This window comes from Vulpes vulpes, chromosome 7, assembly GCF_048418805.1.
Source record: "Vulpes vulpes isolate BD-2025 chromosome 7, VulVul3, whole genome shotgun sequence".
Taxonomy (NCBI): Eukaryota; Metazoa; Chordata; class Mammalia; order Carnivora; family Canidae; genus Vulpes; species Vulpes vulpes.
This window is the reverse complement of record NC_132786.1, coordinates 38,074,871-38,092,574: the sequence shown is the minus strand read 5'-3', so window position 1 is coordinate 38,092,574 and position 17,704 is coordinate 38,074,871. Positions and strand designations below refer to the sequence as shown.

Below are 17,704 nucleotides of genomic sequence, written 5' to 3'. Positions count from 1 at the left end.
GGTGGCTCAGCGGTTTAGTGCCCCCAAGGCCTGATCCTGGAGACCCAGATTCGAGTCCCACATCGGGCTCCCTGCGTGGAGCCTGCTTCTCCCTCTGCCTGTGTCTCTGCCTCTCTCTCTGTGTCTCTGATGAATAAATAAATAAAATCTTTTTTAAAAATAAATAACTAAAAAAGCCCTAACATAAAAACTTAATTTACATTTTAAGCAATATATAGCTGAAATTTGAAATAACATATACAGCATTTTGACTTTTTTCAAAAGATACAACTAGTAACAAAACAGGAATGAGTTTGGCAGAAGAAGGGAACAAATCTGAAATCATTTAGCCATTTACCTATAAATGAACTAATGAACTAATGAACTAATAGGTTTTAATAGGTTAGGATTATTCAAAGACTTTGGTAAAGCCAAAATGCCATATCATCAAAATTTCAAATCTTACTTCAAAAAATAGTAAATCTTCTATCAAATCTTAAATTCTAAGTCATTTGTGAGTCAATGTTTTCCTAAGACCCTTAGTAATTTTCCAGTTTTCTCCTTCAAAGATCCAGAAAAGCCATCACCACCATATGCCTCAACTATATAGTGAGAATAACAGCCTGCAAATCATTCATCTCTTCCTATTGGTTTTCCCAACAAGGACTGAGTAATTAAGAAGTGACTGTACTTACTGCCTGGGATAATTTATAAGTGAAATGGTGGACTAAAATTGTATCCTTGAATTAACATAAATTAAACATGCTTAGGTGACTCACTGTAGTGCTAATATAACATAAAAGGCTTGAAATACTAAGTATTTTTTGGTTTTACTGAGATCTAATAGGGATACAACAGACTGCACATACTGAAACACACAATTTGATATATTTTGACATGTATATACAAACTTACTCCTGAAACCCCAATCCTCTTCCACTGCCAAAAAGTTAAATAGGATGTGTGTTATTTAAGAAAAATACTTACCTTCATGTAATTCACAATCTTAGCAAGAACGCCAAACTTATATCCAGAGCCTCCTGATAGAGCTTTCAAGTTAAATGATCCATTGCTATGATCTGAAAATGAGGTCCAAAAAACAATTATAACATTGTCATATTAGATTTGATTATGACTTTTAAGCAGCTAAAATAATTTTTGACCTTAGTAAAGTATTTCTTGTTTTGAGTTTTACATCTAGTGAATCCTACCCTGTTAAACTTTGGTGAAAATTCAAATCTTTAAGTATATAATAAACTTAACAATTTTCTCCACCATGGATAGGAATAAAGCCTAAATAATTCAAAAGTACTGAAACAGGGCAGCCCCAGTGGCGCAGCGGTTTAGTGCCGCCTGCGGCCCCAGGAGTGATCCTGGAGACCCAGAATCGAGTCCCACATCGGGCTCCCTGCATGAAGCCCGCTTCTCCCTCTGCCTGTGTCTCTGCCTCTTTCTCTCTCTCTGTATGTCTCTATGAATAATTTAAAAAAAAAAAATCTTAAAAAAAAAAAAAGTACTGAAACAGGGACCCCTGGGTGGCTCACTGGTTGAGTGTCTACTTTGGCCTCAGGTCATGATCTAGGAGTTCTGGGATCAAGTCCCGCATCAGGCTCCTTGTTAGTGCCTGCTTCTTTCTCCCTCTGCCTATGTCTCTACCCTTCCCTCTGTCTCCCTCATGAATAAATAAACTTAAATACACAGTATTAAAATACATTTTTTTTTCTGGGGGCACCGGGCTGGCTCAGTCAGTGGAGATTCCAACTCGATTTCAGGGTTATGAGTTCAAGCCACACATTGGGTGTGGAGCCTGCTTTAAAAAAATAGATAAATACATTTCTTAAGTACCTTTGCTTCAGTGTTCCCTTAATTATCATTAGATTTATCTCCAAGATTAAGGCATGCTTTTTAAACAAGAGGACAATACAAATCTCAAACTGATAATACAGAGCTTTTGTGAAAGCTAAACCATGAGAAATGAGTCAATTACTTACAAGGAATAAAAAGTTCCATTTATCACCTACTACATCAATTTCTGCCTTACAACTTAAAACAAATGGGAACTAATGGGAATTAGTAAAAGAAATATCATAACTAATTAAACTTTAAAGATTAGTGTAAAAAATCATTTAAAAAAGGAAAAAATTCATAGGCACTTCCACTGCATAAACATGGATGCTTAAAAAGGGATAAGAGTGTCCAACAAGGAGCAATCTGCACAGAAGATAATTTGTTTCAGAACTTGTATCATTTTGTTGCATTTTATAGGCAGAAATCCTAATGCTACCATGAATAACAAACGCATTCTATTAGTCAGAAGAAGGAAGAGTTAAAAAAAAAAAAAAAACTCATAATACTAGAAAAATATTTCAGGGGCAGCCCAGGTGGCTTAGCGGTTTAGCGCCGCCTTCAGCCCAGCGCCTGACCCTGGAGTCCCAGGACTGAGTCCCACGTCAGGCTCCCTGCATGGAGCCTGCTTCTCCCTCTGCCTGAGTCAGCCTCTCTCTCTCTGTGTGTCTCTCATTAATAAATAAATAAAATCTTAGGGCAGCCTGGGTGGCTCAGCGGTTTAAGCGCCAGTCTTCAGCCCGGGGCGTGATCCTGGAGACCCGGGATCGAGTCCCGCATCAGGCTCCCTGCATGGAGCCTGCTTCTCCCTCTGCCTATGTCTCTGTCTCTGTCTATCATGAATAAATAAATAAATAAAATCTTTAAAAATAAATAAACAAATAAATAAATAAATCTTAAAAAAATTATTTCAGAAGTATACATCCTATTAGCAAATCATCAACTCAGATTATTATAAAGTTCCCATGCAGCTGCTGATCCACAGAGGAAGAGGTTAAATAAAAGGTGGGGGTGAGGGAGAGTAATCTCTGGCACCAGCTTGGTAATAACAAAAGAATGCATTAGAACAATGCAGTCAAACGTAACAATTGTCAGAGATCCAAAAGAATAGCTTTTAGATGGCAACATAATACTTCTTAGAGATTAGTTTGTGAAAAGGCTTTACTATATGCTTTCTCTTGAGACTAAAATGAGATTTGATATGCAATTTTCCTTCAAAAAGCACTGTTACAATTTTGACACCTGAACTGGCACATTATAGATTACTATATTTCCAAAAATAATATTATGGATGCCTTACAAGTATGCTTTCATATTCATTATTTCAATTAAGAAATACTACCTACATGGTTCATTTTCCCAAGGTGTTCAGGACATTTCAACAATAAAAGTAACTAAAAGAGACTCCTAGGTGGCTCAGTGGTTGAGCGTCTGCCTTTGGCACAGGGTGTGATCCCAGAGTCCCACCATCCGGCTCCTTGCAGGAAGCCTGCTTCTCCCTCTGCCTGTCTGTGCCTCTCTCATGAACAAATAAATATATCTTTAAAAAATAAAAATTTTAAAAATTTTAAAAATAAGTAAATAAAAGTAACACTGAGAGGCCTGGGTGGCTGGCTCAGTAGCTGAGCCTCTGCCTCTGCTCAAGTTGTGATCCTGGCATCCTGGGATGCAGTCCTGCATTGGGTGGAGCCTTGCTTCTCCCTCTTCCTATGTCTCTGCCTCTCCTTTTGTGTCTCTAATGAATAAATAAAATCTTTTTAAAAAATAACACTTAGGGATCCCTGGGTGGCGTAGCAGTTTGGCGCCTGCCTTTGGCCCAGGGCGCGATCCTGGAGACCCGGGATCGAATCCCACGTCGGGCTCCCGGTACATGGAGCCTGCTTCTCCCTCTGCCTATGTCTCTGCCTCTCTCTCTCTCTGTGTGACTATCATAAATTTAAAAAAATAAAAAAATAAAATAAAAAAAAAACACTTACTGAACATTTATTATTTGCTAAGTGTCATGCTAAATATCTGATTTTCTCATTTAATCCCTCCAAAAAATCCTACTTAGGAAGTATCGTTGTCCCTTTTTAAACCTAAGAAAAGTGAGAGCAGTGCTCGCTTCGGCAACACATATACTAAAAAGAAAGTGAGAGCACTAAGTAGAGGAATACAGTTTCTTTTTTTTTTTTTTAATTTTTATTTATTTATGATAGTCACAGAGAGAGAGAGAGAGAGAGAGAGAAGCAGAGACATAGGCAGAGGGAGAAGCAGGCTCCATGCACCGGGAGCCCGATGTGGGATTCGATCCCGGGTCTCCAGGATCACACCCTGGGTCAAAGGCAGGCGCTAAACCGCTGCGCCACCCAGGGATCCCAGGAATACAGTTTCAAATTCGTTTGTAAACAGTGTGATACTGCCTGTATAAGAATCATTAGTCTTTAATATAATACAGACTATTTCATCTGAAACTGGCTACTATTTTGTCAGAGTATAAAAATTCATAAACGCAGATTTAATGTTTTCTTGTTTAATTTAGTAAAATATTGTTTATACTATACTCCTATATAAACAACCAACTGGAAAAACTATGAAAAGCAGATGACACTATGTTAAGGACAGGCACTATACAAATGCTCAATCATGAACTACATGCAGTTTTAGGTATCATGGAGTCTTGAACATTTATCTCAATGACAGGCAGAGTAAATAGTAAGTACTAGCTGAATGAATAAATGAAGGTAGTAAGAATATTCCTATGTACCCCTTTATGGGCCTAGAAACAATATGCTAATTTGTAATTTTTTTTAAATAATGTGGTAGGACTGGGTGGCTCAGTCCGTTAAGTGTGGGACTCTTGATTTTGGCTAAGGTCATGATCTTGGGGTCCTGGGATCGAGCCCCACACTGGGCTCCCGGTTCAGCATGGAGTTAGCTTGAGATTCTTTCCCCCTCCCTACCCGTCTGCTCCTCCCCTGCTTGCACTCTCTGTCTTAAAAAAAGAAAAAAAAACTATAAAATAAAGTCTGCACAGCAAGCATTTACTCAGTCTACTGTTGCTCTAATAGCCACTTTATAATTTAAAACCTCGATTTTGTTATCTTGGACCACAAACAACTCTAAATAATAGAAGACAGAATAAAAAATATTCTATTTTCAAACATTCATTGAGGATTCTTCTGTCATTTTAAAAAATATTTTTAAATTTTTTTTGAGGGGTGCCTAAGTGGCAGAGTGAGTGCCAATTCTTAGTTTCAGCTTAGGTCAATCAATGATCTCAGGGTTGGGGAGCCCTCGGGCTCCGTGTGGGCTCTGCCTGACATCATCTCTCCCTCTCCCTTCGTCCCTCCCACTCATCCTCTGTCTCTCTCTCTCTCTCAAATAAATCTTTATAAAAAAAATTTTTTTAAGTTAGTTTCCAGTATACAACACAGAATAACTTCTCTATAGACTATGCTATGTTCACCACAAACGTAGCTGCTATCTGTCATCATACACGATTATAACTTTTTTTTTTTTAAGATTTTATTTATTTATTCACAAGAGACACAGAGAGAGGGAGAGACATAGGCAGAGGAAGGAGCAGGCTCCCATTTGGGAGCTTGATGCAGGGCTCCATCTCAGGACCCTGGGATCATGACCTGAGCCAAAGGCAGACACTCAACCACTGAGCCACCCAGGCGTCCCTGATTATAACATTAACTATATTCCCTATGCTATACCTTTTATTCTTTTTTTTACCATTTAAATTTCACACACTGCTTTTTAATGTCAATAGTATATCTACCAAAACTAACCCTCTACCTACTAGTAGAACTGAAAACCTTCTTTTCCCTTAGAATTTCTCTTAAATCAAACCACCACATAGAAATAATCACTTCCAGAGGGCAAGATTTATACAACACAAGTATGGAAAGAAAATATCATTTATGAGATTTTATGCCCACTTCCTAAAGGAAGTATCAAGCTGGTAAACCTGGACTGTGTTTCCTAGGTTACTACCTCTCTCGACATTACCTTTTAGCCTGAGCAGTGAAATATTCACCGAAGGATCCAAAATCTTACCATTAAACACTAAGGAATCATCAGTTTGTTACTAATTCAAACTCCTTTACAGAAATTTAGCTTAAGGACAAAAAATAAGGCAAGAAAAAGAGGTGACAGTTGATATCCCAGACAGCTCTATTCAAGTTTATGAATGATTTACATTTAAGGGTGGCAGGACTTAATGCAAATGAACGAAGAGGAAATTGTCAGCTGCATTGTGGTTCAACCAATAGAAGCACAGCTCCATCTTGGATGTGCACTGGACTGCATTACAAACAGACGATACCATCGCTTCAACAGCAGCCTTCAGACAAGAGGTAGGTTTATACAATCTTTTTCATTTAGTAATACATGTCCTTATGATGTAATATAAAAAATATTTTACCATAAAAACCAAGCAGAAAGCTTTGTTCCTGTAAAGATCAAAAAAAGCAATGTATTCATTTCACTGCTTGGTAGGATTTTATTATGAAAATGTGAAGACTGCCTGTGCTATTTGATAAGCACCCTTACCATCTGTGCCTTATGGAAAATTCATGAGATTTTCTATGAACCTGATCTATATCCAGACCTCAGAGTAAGCCATAAGCATTTAATGTTAAGTGGTTACTTGCTAATTTATTTTCTCTGAGCTATTTCCTTTCAGCAAATTGGTCTGCCTTAACAAAGGATTTTTCTTAAAGAAAAATCTAGACTAAAAACGAATCCTGGACTAAAGCTTTCTGATTATATGTGCAAATTGTATTGGCTGGTAAAAAGCAGTTACTTAGAGGAAAGTTTGTTATATTTTTTAACAAATACAGAAAATAGTTCAAAACGATTTATTTGACTTTGAGTGTAGATGCAAAGAATGCCGAGAAATTTTAATGACTGTGATTTATAAAAAGACCATAAAGGTACCGTTATATAGGCTGCATTATCCTATAACCAGAGAGATCATTTGTAGAACTTCAGACTTTCCTAACATTTTACCTAAAATAATTTCTTATAAATATTAAAACCTGTATTTCTGTAATATACAAGTCATCCTATTATTAAATAACCTTCTTAAATAGCCTTTCATTTTTTAAATGCCACAGAAATACCTATAACCATATATTATTTAAAGATTTTATTTATTTATTCATGAGAGACAGAGAGAGAGGCAGAGACACAGGCAGAGGGAGAAGCAGGCTCCATGCAGGGAGCCCGATGCGGGACTGGATCCCGGGACTCCAGGATCACACCCTGGGCTGAAGGCAGGCACTAAACTGCTGAGCCACCCAGGGATCCCCTAACCATATTTCAATATAATGTTAAAATTATTCTCCAACTGATTCCTCAAAATAAACACCGATTAAGTCTTTTTGATAAATTGCATTTTAAAATAAAAATAGGTTTTAAGAAGAACTGGTTAGGGAAGAAGGTATGGTACCTTTCAAGGCAGGTAATAAGATCACTTTCATGGCTCAGAGTAACTATTCATGTCCACTAAAAATTGTACAACTACTGGCCAAATTTCTAATTTTATAAAGAGTTGAGCATAAAAATATCATTATGTAGAAGATCCTAGAGTTCCAGGGTATTACTCAGACATATCAACCTAAATATCCAACTTCAGACCTTTTCTTTGCTGATAAATCTATTTAAATTTTAAAAGATTATTTTCAAAACTTTTATTCCTTCTATTTCTTATTCAGCATTAAGTCAGCATGACCAAAGCATACCTTACAAAGCCCAAAGGTTGCTGTAAGAAGATATTAGAGCTCTCCAGGTTCAGAACAATGAGGCTAATTACCTAGAAAATATTCCTGCTTGCTGTACAAAGTATGGGAGCCAAAAAAAAGTCTCAGATAAAAACAACCTTGTCAAATAAAACTGTTAACTTGGAACTGAAATTTCAGGTAAACTCTAAACAGAAAAACCTCTACCACCCCCATTATTAGCACTATAATCAGGCTACATCTTACTGATATATGTAGAGTTAGCACAGATGTAGTAGGTTCATTGCTTTTTCACCAAACTGATTAAACGCTTGGTGCATCTCAGAGAGTTCCAGGGCTGGGTGAGCTGCTCTATATTTAAAGGCCAGTATCATTAATTGATCATATTTCAAAGTGGTGTGTTTAAAAAAGCACTAGAGAATTCAACTCAAGGGCTTTTACCATAATTAGAGCAAAAGCATAATTTTATTCTGATCTGACAATTCAAGGTTCCAGAAGTTTTTTTGTTCCAGAAGTTTTTTTTTTTTTTTAAGGTTTTATTTACTTATTCATGAGAGAGACAGAGAGAGAGAGAGAGAGAGAGAGAGAGAGGCAGAGACACAGGCAGAGGGAGAAGCAGGCTCCACGCAGGGAGCCTGACGTGGGACTCCATCCTGAGTCTCCAGGATCATGCCCGGGCTGAAGGTGGTGCTAAACCGCTCAGCCACCCAGGCTGCCCCCAAAACAGTTTTAAGTTCTGTCTCCATAAATATTTCACTAGGGCTTCTGAAATTGGAGGAAAAATAGGTGAAGAGAATATATCAAAAATAAACTTAAAAATATATATATATATATAGGGGCAGCCCAGGAGGCTCAGCGGTTTGGCGTTGCTTTTGGCCCAGGGCCTGATCCTGGAGACCTGAGATCGAGTCCCACATCGATCTGCATAGAGCCTGCTTCTTCCTCTGCCTGTGTTTCTGCCCCTCTCTCTGTCATGAATAAGTAAAAAAATATTTTTAAAAAATATAAATTATATATATAATTATATATATATTATATATATGGTATTTAGCACTCCCCATTTCTGTAATGAAATTTTTTTTTTTTTTAAGATTTGAGAGCACAAGTGAGAGAGTGAGAGCACGAGTGGAGAGGGAAGGACAGAAGGAGAGGGAAAAGCAGACTGCTCTGAGCAGGGTGCCCAATTCGGGGCTCGATCCCAGGATCCTAGGATCCTGACCTGAACCAAAGGTGGACACTTCACCAACTGAGCCACCCAGGTGCCCCTGTACTGAAAGTTTAAAGGGGATGGTGATCCAAAAACAGTATACAAACTATTTTTTTTTTTTACCAGTTAGTCTTTTTTTCATAAAGCACGCTTATAGCAGGTATTTGACAGAAACTTACAACTTAATTTCAAAAATAGTCTTAGAATATGAGAAAATCCTAATATCATCTTCCTGCATGTCTAATTGTGTCTACTCCATCAAATTAAGTTTTAGATTTTACCCTTAATTTAGCACAAAAAATTGCTAGAGCTCACTGTACATAAAAAGAATATATCACGTTAAATCTAAGGTACAAAATGACTCCACATCGCAGGGTTTACTTTTTTCAGATATGCCCAGAAGCTAACTAAAGAGTGAATGTTTTGAGTTGTTTATCAGTTATCAATACACTCACATAAGAGGCAAACTGTCATAATTTACAACCCAAACTGTCATTTACGACATGTGTATATACTCTTCCTTAAACTGCTTAAACATTTTTGCCTTTTTTTTTTTTTTGCTTAAACATTTCTAATCAAAATGACAGTGTCTACAGATTCTAGTTTTAATTTTTTAGAAGTAATCCAGAAACCTCAATAAATGTTTTAATAGATATTTAACACAAATAGATATATAACACAATAGATACATAAAACCAAGGCAACAAATACTTTTAAAATATATTAGTCCAGGGCAGCCCAGGTGGTGGCTCACCAGTTTAGTGCCGCCCTCAGCCCAGGGCATGATCCTGGAGACCCGGGATAGAGTCCCATGTCAGGCTCCCTGCATGGAGCCTGCTTCTCCCTCTGCCTGTGTCTCTGCCTCTCTCTCTCTCTCTCTCTCTCTGTCTCTCATGAATAAATAAATAAAATCTTAAATAAATAAAATAAAATAAAATATATTAGTCTGGATTTTGGGTAAGTACTATATTCAAATAGTTCAAAAGCTAAAATATAACCAGATATATCTTGAGAAATCTCACACAGATCCCTGCTTCCCAGCTCTACTCTCCAACCAACGCCACAAGTAATCATTGTTATTAGTTTCTTGTATATCTTCTTCCAAAACTTTTGTGCAGATACAGCAAATAAAAAGGTGTGTATTTCCCCCCTTTCTTATACAAACTGTCCTGTGTCTTGGGTCTTTTCACTTAACATATCCTAGAAATCTTTTTTTTTTTTTTAAGATTTTATTTATTTATTCATGAGAGACACAGAGACAGAGAGAGAGGCAGAGACAGAAACAGGCTTGATGCAGGGAGCCTGACGTGGGACTTGATCCCGGGTCTCCAGGATCACACCCTGGGCCGAAGGCAGCACTAAACCACTGAGCCACCCAGGCTGCCCTCCTAGAAATCTTTCAGTATCATTACACAGTTATCTCACAGTAATAATCAATTGTATGGATACACTATACTAATTTTAACCAGAATAGTTCATTGATAGGTACAAGTTAACTTCAAATAACTGAATTTGTTTGTGTCTGTCCACCTTCTCCCTTCCCTCCCTCCATTTTTTCTGGGGGGAGGGGGGGTAGTGAGGCATGAGAGGGCTTGAAAATTTTTTAAACAGTTCACCTGTTTCCCAAAAATAAATAGAATACTGGGGCACGTAGGTAGCTCAGTTGGTTAAACACTGACTCCTTGTTTTAGCTTGGGTGATCTCAGGGTCATGGGATCGACCGGAGACAGGGCTCCATGGTCAGTGGGGAGTCTCCTTGGGATTCTCTCTTCCTCTGTCCCTTCCCCACCCAATGCTCACACTTGTGCACACTCTCTCTCAAATACATCTTTTTAAAAAAATAAATAGAATATAAAGTTAAAATTTTAACTAATTCACTTGCACCTCAAAAATAAATAGAACAAAGTTTCTTAAACCAACTTTCTGGTAATTTTAAACTTTTATTTTGAAATCGAAACTTAGTCTTTACAATTTCTCCTCAGTTTTAAAGTCAATACAAATGAGAAATCCCTACTCATAAAAAGTTAAAATAAAAAGTAATAACTCCAATATAATTTCAACGAAGTATGAGTTATAGATTTATATAGCCAATTGCCATGAGAAAAGAAACAAAAGTTTGATATGTTACAGAGACAGTATTAATGAAGCTTTTAATTTTTATTTAAAATCATAATGTAAAGAAAATAAAATTACAAGTTTCTGAAATCAATAATGAAATGACATTTTAAGTTAACATTAAGTTAATTAATAAGGCACATTAAACTGATTTTTAAGATTTATTTGAGAGAGAGCACACCCGTGCACACATGACAGGGTAGGTAGTGAGAATCCCAAGCAGACTCCCCACTGAGCACACAGCCCCATTAGAGGCAAAATCTCACAACCTAAGAACCAGGTATCATGACCTGACCCAAAACCAAGAGTCAAGACACTAAACCCACTTAGCCATCCAGGTGCCCCTACATTAAATTAAAGGACATAATGTGGAAAGAAATCCCCAGATTTTAAAAAGGAATCAACCTAGGGCACCTGTGTGGCTGGCTCAGTCAGTAGAGCATGTGATTCTTGATCTCAGGCTTGTGAGTTCAAGCTCCATATTGGGTGGAGAGATTACTATAAAACAAAGCAACGAAAGAATCAACCTGAAAAGCCTTAACAGAAAGTCTAACGAATATTAAGCATCAATGCTGGAGAAGTCCTAGGTTAGTCCAGGTAAAATTATAAGGTACGCCCTCCAGTGATTCTTTCCATGCTTTCTACCAATATAATAAATGGCACTGTTCTCACATTCCTCAAGATGCTATTCTTCCTCTCCTCCTCTATGTGCTTGGTCTCTCAAAAAGGACCTGAAACTCATTCACACTGAAGTAAAAATAACTAACAATGTGTGCTACCCCTTCCAGGAGTAGCGTATTTTTGTTGTACTAAAAAATTTTAAAGGAGTTCCAAAGCTGAATATTTTTTAGGCATTTGCATGTGTGTACACACCCATCACTACCCTATGATGAAGGCTGGTCAAAAGGAACTAACATTCTCTCCATTTGAGTTGGTTACTAAGGGTTACATGACTACTTGGGTGTGTGGTGATTAGAATCAGAGGCAGAATCACTGCAGAAGCTGGACAAGTGGACTATCAGGACATCCACATTAGACTTGAAGGGGCACCACTTACAGTGTATTCTACGTGAATGGCATGAATGGTGCTCCCTCGAAGGATGCAACATAGCAGCCCTTCTTTCTATAAAAATGCACTAGGAAGAGAAAATGTTTAGGAAAGAAAAGGGTAACTCTAAAAGGCTAGATCCCCAAACAGTTTGAAAACACTGTAATATACTGGGAAGTTCCTCACATACCAGTGTTCCGGACAATATATTTTTATATGTCCCAGAACTAATAAAAGCAATTGATTCAATTACTGTCCATTAGTCTGTTGTCCCTCATTTCAAGATAAAGGATCACCACAAACCATGAAACTGAAGGATTCTTAAATTCAAAAAGAAAAAATGAATTTAAGCCTTACTTCTGGCCTCAGATCATTAATTTAACCCTCAAAATACAAAGAAGAAACCAAGTCCATCCGGAGAGGTGAAGTTACTTGCCAAGCAAATGTGATTTAAGATAGAAAACAAAAACCTTTGGGGTGCCTGGGTGGCTCAACCAGTAGAGCATGTGACTCTTGGTCTTAGGATTTTGAGTTTCAGGCCCCATTGTTGGGCAGAGTTTATACTTAAAAAATAACACAGAAAACAAAAACCTTAGAAAATATTAACTTACCAACATCAAAGTTTTAAAATTACATTTATAAAGAAGACAAATTGAAGGAATTATACTGTTATGGCTTTGATTTTCTTAAGTCACTTTTTCATTTTTGGTGTGAAAATCATACTGTGGTTATATTTAAAAACAGAATTCTACCTTTTATGAGATATACACTGAGTTATGTCTAGATGAAGTGATGATGTCTAGGATTTGCTTCAAAATAATCCACAGGTGGAAGCAAATGGGTGGATGTATAGATGAATTAATAAGTGAAGCTATGTTTTGACCATATAGGGAAGGGTTCATCATACTCTTATCTTTTAAAGGTTGATTTATTTATTTCTGTTTTGATTTGGCTTCTACTCAGGCCTTCTCAGCTCTTCATTTTTTTTTTTTTTTTAAGATTTTATTTATTTATTCATGAGAGACAGAGAGAGAGTGGCAGAGACACAGGCAGAGGGAGAAGCAGGCTCCATGCAGGGAGCCTGATGTGGGACTCGATCCCGGGTCTCCAGGATCACGCCCTGGGCTGAAGGCGGCGCTAAACCATTGAGCCACCCAGGGATCCCCCATTTTTTTATTTTTAAATATTTTAATTTATTTTTTTTTAATGTTTTGTTTTTAATTTTTATTTATTTATGATAGTCACAGAGAGAGAGAGAGGCAGAGACACAGGCAGAGGGAGAAGCAGGCTCCATGCACCTGGAGCCCGACGTGGGATTCGATCCCCGGTCTCCAGGATCGCGCCCTGGGCCAAAGGCAGGCGCCAAACCGCTGCGCCACCCAGGGATCCCCAAATATTTTAATTTAAATTCAATTTCATTAACATGCACTATAAAGATTTATTTACTTACTTTGTGGGAAGAGAGAGAAAGCGCAAATAGGAGAAACAGAGGGAGAAAAAATCCCAAGCAGACTCTGCACACTGAGCACAAAGCCCAATATGCAGGCCTCTCAATCTCACAATCGTGAAATCAATATCTGAGCCACATCAAGAGAGAGGTGCTTAACTGATAGACCACCCAAACACCCCACTTTTTTTTTTTTTTAAGATTTATTCTAGAGAGAGTGAGACTATGCATGTGCAAGCAGGGGGAGGAGCAAAGGGAGACTGAGAGGGAGAGAATCTCAAGCACACTCCTTGCTCAACATAGTCTCCACATGGGGCTCAGTCTCCCCACCCAAAACCAAGAGTCGGATGGCCAACTGACTGAGCCACCCAGGTGGCTCATTATACTCATACTCTTCAACTACCTTTAAGTTTCCTTTAATTGAAACATACACACACAAATATCGCCAGCATTTAGAAAACTATTTGATACACATTTATAAGAATGAATGAAAATCTAATAAAGCAAACTGACAACAGTCATTGAATTAAGGAAGTGGAACTTCTTCCTCTTATTTCCAAAAATTTCTTAGTATAAAAGCATCTTATAATTTCTTAAGTTTAAAGGATATTTTTGAAAGATCATGATAATAAAATCTTCAATCTCATTTAAAGGCTAACAAGTATCAGGTCAAAAGAGTAAATCTTAATGCAAGAATACTAAAACTTGGGCAACCCTGGTGGCACAGCAGTTTAGCGCCGCCTGCAGCCCAGGGTGTGATTCTGGAGATCCGGGATCAAGTCCCACGTTGGGCTCCCTGCATGGAGCCTCCTTCTCCCTCTGCCTGTATCTCTGCCTCTCTCTCTCTCTCATGAATAAATAAATAAAATCCTTAAAAAAAAAAAAAAAAAAAAAATACTAAAATTTTAACTCACTGGTTAATTTTGTAAAATGGAATGATAATAATCAATATGACTGAGATAAATATACTGATTTAAAATACTCATTTCCGGGGGCAGCCCCGGTGGTGCAGCGGTTTAGCGCCACCTGCAGCCCGGGGTGTGATCCTGGAGACCCGGTATTGAGTCCCACGTCGGGCTCCTTGTGTGGAACCTACTTCTCCCTCTGCCTGTGTCTCTGCCTCTCTCTGTCTCTCATGAATAAATTAATTAATTAATTATTTTAAAAAATTTCATCAAAAAAATAAAAATTTAAAAAATTAAAAAAAATTCATCTCCAGGATGCCTGGGTGGCTCAGTCGTTGAGCGTCTGCCTTCGGGTCAGGGCGTGATCCCCGAATCTGGGACCGAGTCCTGCATCAGGCTCCCTGTGAGGAGCCTGCTTCTCCTTCTCCCTCTGCGTATGTCTCTGCCTCTCTGTCTCTCTGATGAATAAATAAATAAATCTTTAAAACATCTCCATAGCCCATTCATCTATATAAAACAGTTAATACTATCATATACATAACAAAAAAAAAATCCTAAGATTAAGGTCTCTTCATAGGCAACTTGAACTTACTCTGAAAATTGTCAGTATTTAGTTTTTCTTTCTCTAAGGTTTTTCACTTAGCCACTATTTCCTGATTTAGGTCACCTGTCCTCGAAGTTTTAAGGACTGGAAATAAAAGTACACTGAGCCAACAAGGTAAGAAGGATCCACAAAGGTAATGAGAAAAGCCTTGTGGGGGGGGTGGGGAATAGTGTGAAGAACACCACCTTAAAACACTAAGATTTTTTGTAAACCAATTCAGCTTCTTTTTCTGCTTCTATTAGTGTTAATTTCTGTTCAGAAATCTTAAACTTACCTATTTGTCTAGCAAATGATACACATAAAAATACATAGTACAGTTTATAGGGTACAATGCCATAAGATACAGAAAAAAAATTCAAAATACCATTTGGGCATTAATTCTGGCAGAAAACAACTCACATTACCTATAAAAATTTAATAACAAACCTTTGTACTGAGACTTGAATTGACAAATCTTTAGACTTTGGTTACATTTATTCATTTTCTACCTTTGTACAGATTCAAAAGAGAAATAAAAGAAGTAGAATCCCTAAGAATGGCCTCCCTAAGCTCCAGCCTCTGGAATGAAACCACTACATCTGTTTATCAGTACCTTGGTTTTCAAGTTCAAAAAATTTACCCTTTTCATGATAACTGGAACACTGCCTGCTTTGTCATTCTGCTTTTATTTATATTTACAGTGGTATCTTTAGTGGTGCTGGCTTTCCTTTATGAAGTGCTTGACTGTTGCTGCTGTGTAAAAAACAAAACTGTGAAAGACTTGAAAAGTGAACCTAACCCTCTTAGAAGTATGATGGATAACATCAGAAAACGTGAAATTGAAGTGGTCTAGCACTCTACCTAGGATGAACAAATCTCTGGAAACAGCTTTCAACTACTGAGAAAAAAGGAAAATTTTCTGAGACAAACTGTTGTTATGAAAATTGACTCTGAATGATTAAAAGATTTCTAAACGAAGGGAAAAACAAGTCAAATATGCACTTGTTGTGTGTGTATCCCTTTCATTAAATGTACAGTAAAACTTTACAAATGTGAATAAGTTACCAATTTACTTAAAATGACAATTCAAAAACTAAATAAAAGATCCCTAGATTTCAATAGTAAACAACAAAAGGTAAGCCAGAAAACATAAGATCAAATAACTCTGACCTAAACAAACCATGTGGACTAAAAAATAAATTACCCTCCATGTATTTTGGTAATAAAAATGCTATTTAAAAGGACTACCTAAATACAAAATAAAATAATTCCCCTTAACGTAAAATCCCTACTTATTAAAAAGCAGTTATTTTCTAGTTTACAGGACAACTTATACATTTTTTTGAAGATTTAGTTTTATGTGGGGATTAGTGTGGGGGAAAAAGTCTCAAAATAGAAAGGTAGTAAGTATACTTGTATATAAATCTCATAAAACTGACTTACTGTTTAATAGGAAACACATGGTATAAGAAGGGCAAGGCCATTTTCCTTTTTCTTTTTTTTTTAAAGATTTTATTTATTTATTCATGAGAGACACAGAGAGAGAGAGAGAGAGAGAGGCAGAGGGAGAAGCAGGCCTCGTGTAGGAAGCCTGACGTGGGACTTGATCCCGGGACTTCAGGATCATACCCTGGGCCAAAGGCAGGCACTAAACCACTGAGCCACCCAGGGATCCCCAGCAAGGCTATTTTCAAAATAAAACTTAACTATGGGATCCCTGGGTGGCTCAGCAGTTTGGTGCCTGCCTTCGGCCCAGGGCATGATCCTGGAGTCCCAGGATCAAGTCCCACACTGGGCTCCCGGCATAGAGCCTGCTTCTCCCTCTGCCTGTGTCTCTGCCTCTCTGCTCCCCGCCCCCATGAATAAATAAAATCTTAAGAAAAAAAAAAAAAACTTAACTAGTATACCCCCTAAATTATATTTCCTGAGCCTATTCTTTTATTTTGCTGCTCATATTCATATTCTCAAGGGCTAAGGTACCCAATGCAGAAAAGATAACAACAATAACAAAAAAGTGAAAAAAAGGACCACAAAACATGTTAAACACTGCAGTTTTATTTCTTGGAATAACAAGGGCTGTGCAGATATATTTTATAATCCTAATACTATTTTGCTACCATCCATGAACATAACTAACCATGCTCTTAACCACTACAACTGCCCTTAACCAGAAATATCATTCCTGGGAATTCACCCTGAGAAACTAGTTCGAAAGAAAAAGGCTCAAGATACAAAGAGATATCTAAAAGCATTACTCAAAAATAACAACCAAAAATGGAAATAACAGCCTTTAAATATAACAACGTAGATTATTAAGAAGCTACTGAAAATTAAGGCACAATAAAAAATATCTGATATATGCAGTGAAAAATACATATCTATGGGGATCCCTGGGTAGCTCAGCGGTTTAGTACCCGCCTTTGGCCCAGGGCGTGATCCTGGAGTCCTGGGATCGAATCCCATGTCAGCTCCCGGCATGGAGCCTGCTTCTCCTTCTGCCTGTGTCTCTGCCTATCTCTCTCTCTCTCTCTCTCTCTCTCTCTCTGTCTCTCATGAATAAATAAATAAAATCTTTAAAAAAAAAATACCTATCTAGGGGCACATGGGTGGCTTAGTCAGTTGGCTGTCTGACTCTGGTTTCAGTCCAGGCTTTGAGCTCTTGGGTCTCAGGACTTGATTTCACAGGTTGTGAGGTGGAACCCCAAGTGGGGCTCAGCAGGGAGTCTGCCTGAAATATTCTCTCTTCTACCCTTCCCCAGCTCTCCCTCTCTTTCTCTCTCAGATAAATAAATCTTAAAAAGAAAAACACATATCCATCATTTTAAACTTAAGAGAACCTTGTC

The 17,704-nt window shown here is 37.7% G+C and overlaps 2 protein-coding genes across 3 annotated transcripts in view; one reads left to right on the top strand and one right to left on the bottom strand.

The window, feature by feature from the left end:
- The window catches only part of GTF2E2 (general transcription factor IIE subunit 2), an 82,652-nt gene that overhangs the window by 48,680 nt on the left and 16,268 nt on the right, over window positions 1–17,704 (bottom strand). For both annotated transcript variants that reach the window (XM_025993551.2, XM_025993552.2), the window contains exon 3: window positions 967–1,058. In XM_025993551.2, coding sequence (XP_025849336.1) covers window positions 967–1,058 — 92 coding nt within the window. The remainder of the gene's footprint in view (window positions 1–966; window positions 1,059–17,704) is intronic.
- SMIM18 (small integral membrane protein 18) lies at window positions 6,110–15,917 on the top strand. The gene is made up of 3 exons (XM_025993553.2): window positions 6,110–6,170; window positions 14,941–14,996; window positions 15,381–15,917. The coding sequence occupies exon 3, from the start codon at window positions 15,418–15,420 to the stop codon at window positions 15,712–15,714; it is 297 nt and encodes a 98-aa protein (XP_025849338.1). The 5' UTR covers window positions 6,110–6,170; window positions 14,941–14,996; window positions 15,381–15,417; the 3' UTR covers window positions 15,715–15,917.

Coding starts and splice junctions, on each gene's coding strand:
- SMIM18 (XM_025993553.2), top strand. CDS start 15,418: ATGGCCTCCCTAAGCTCCAGCCTCTGGAATGAAACCACTACATCTGTT.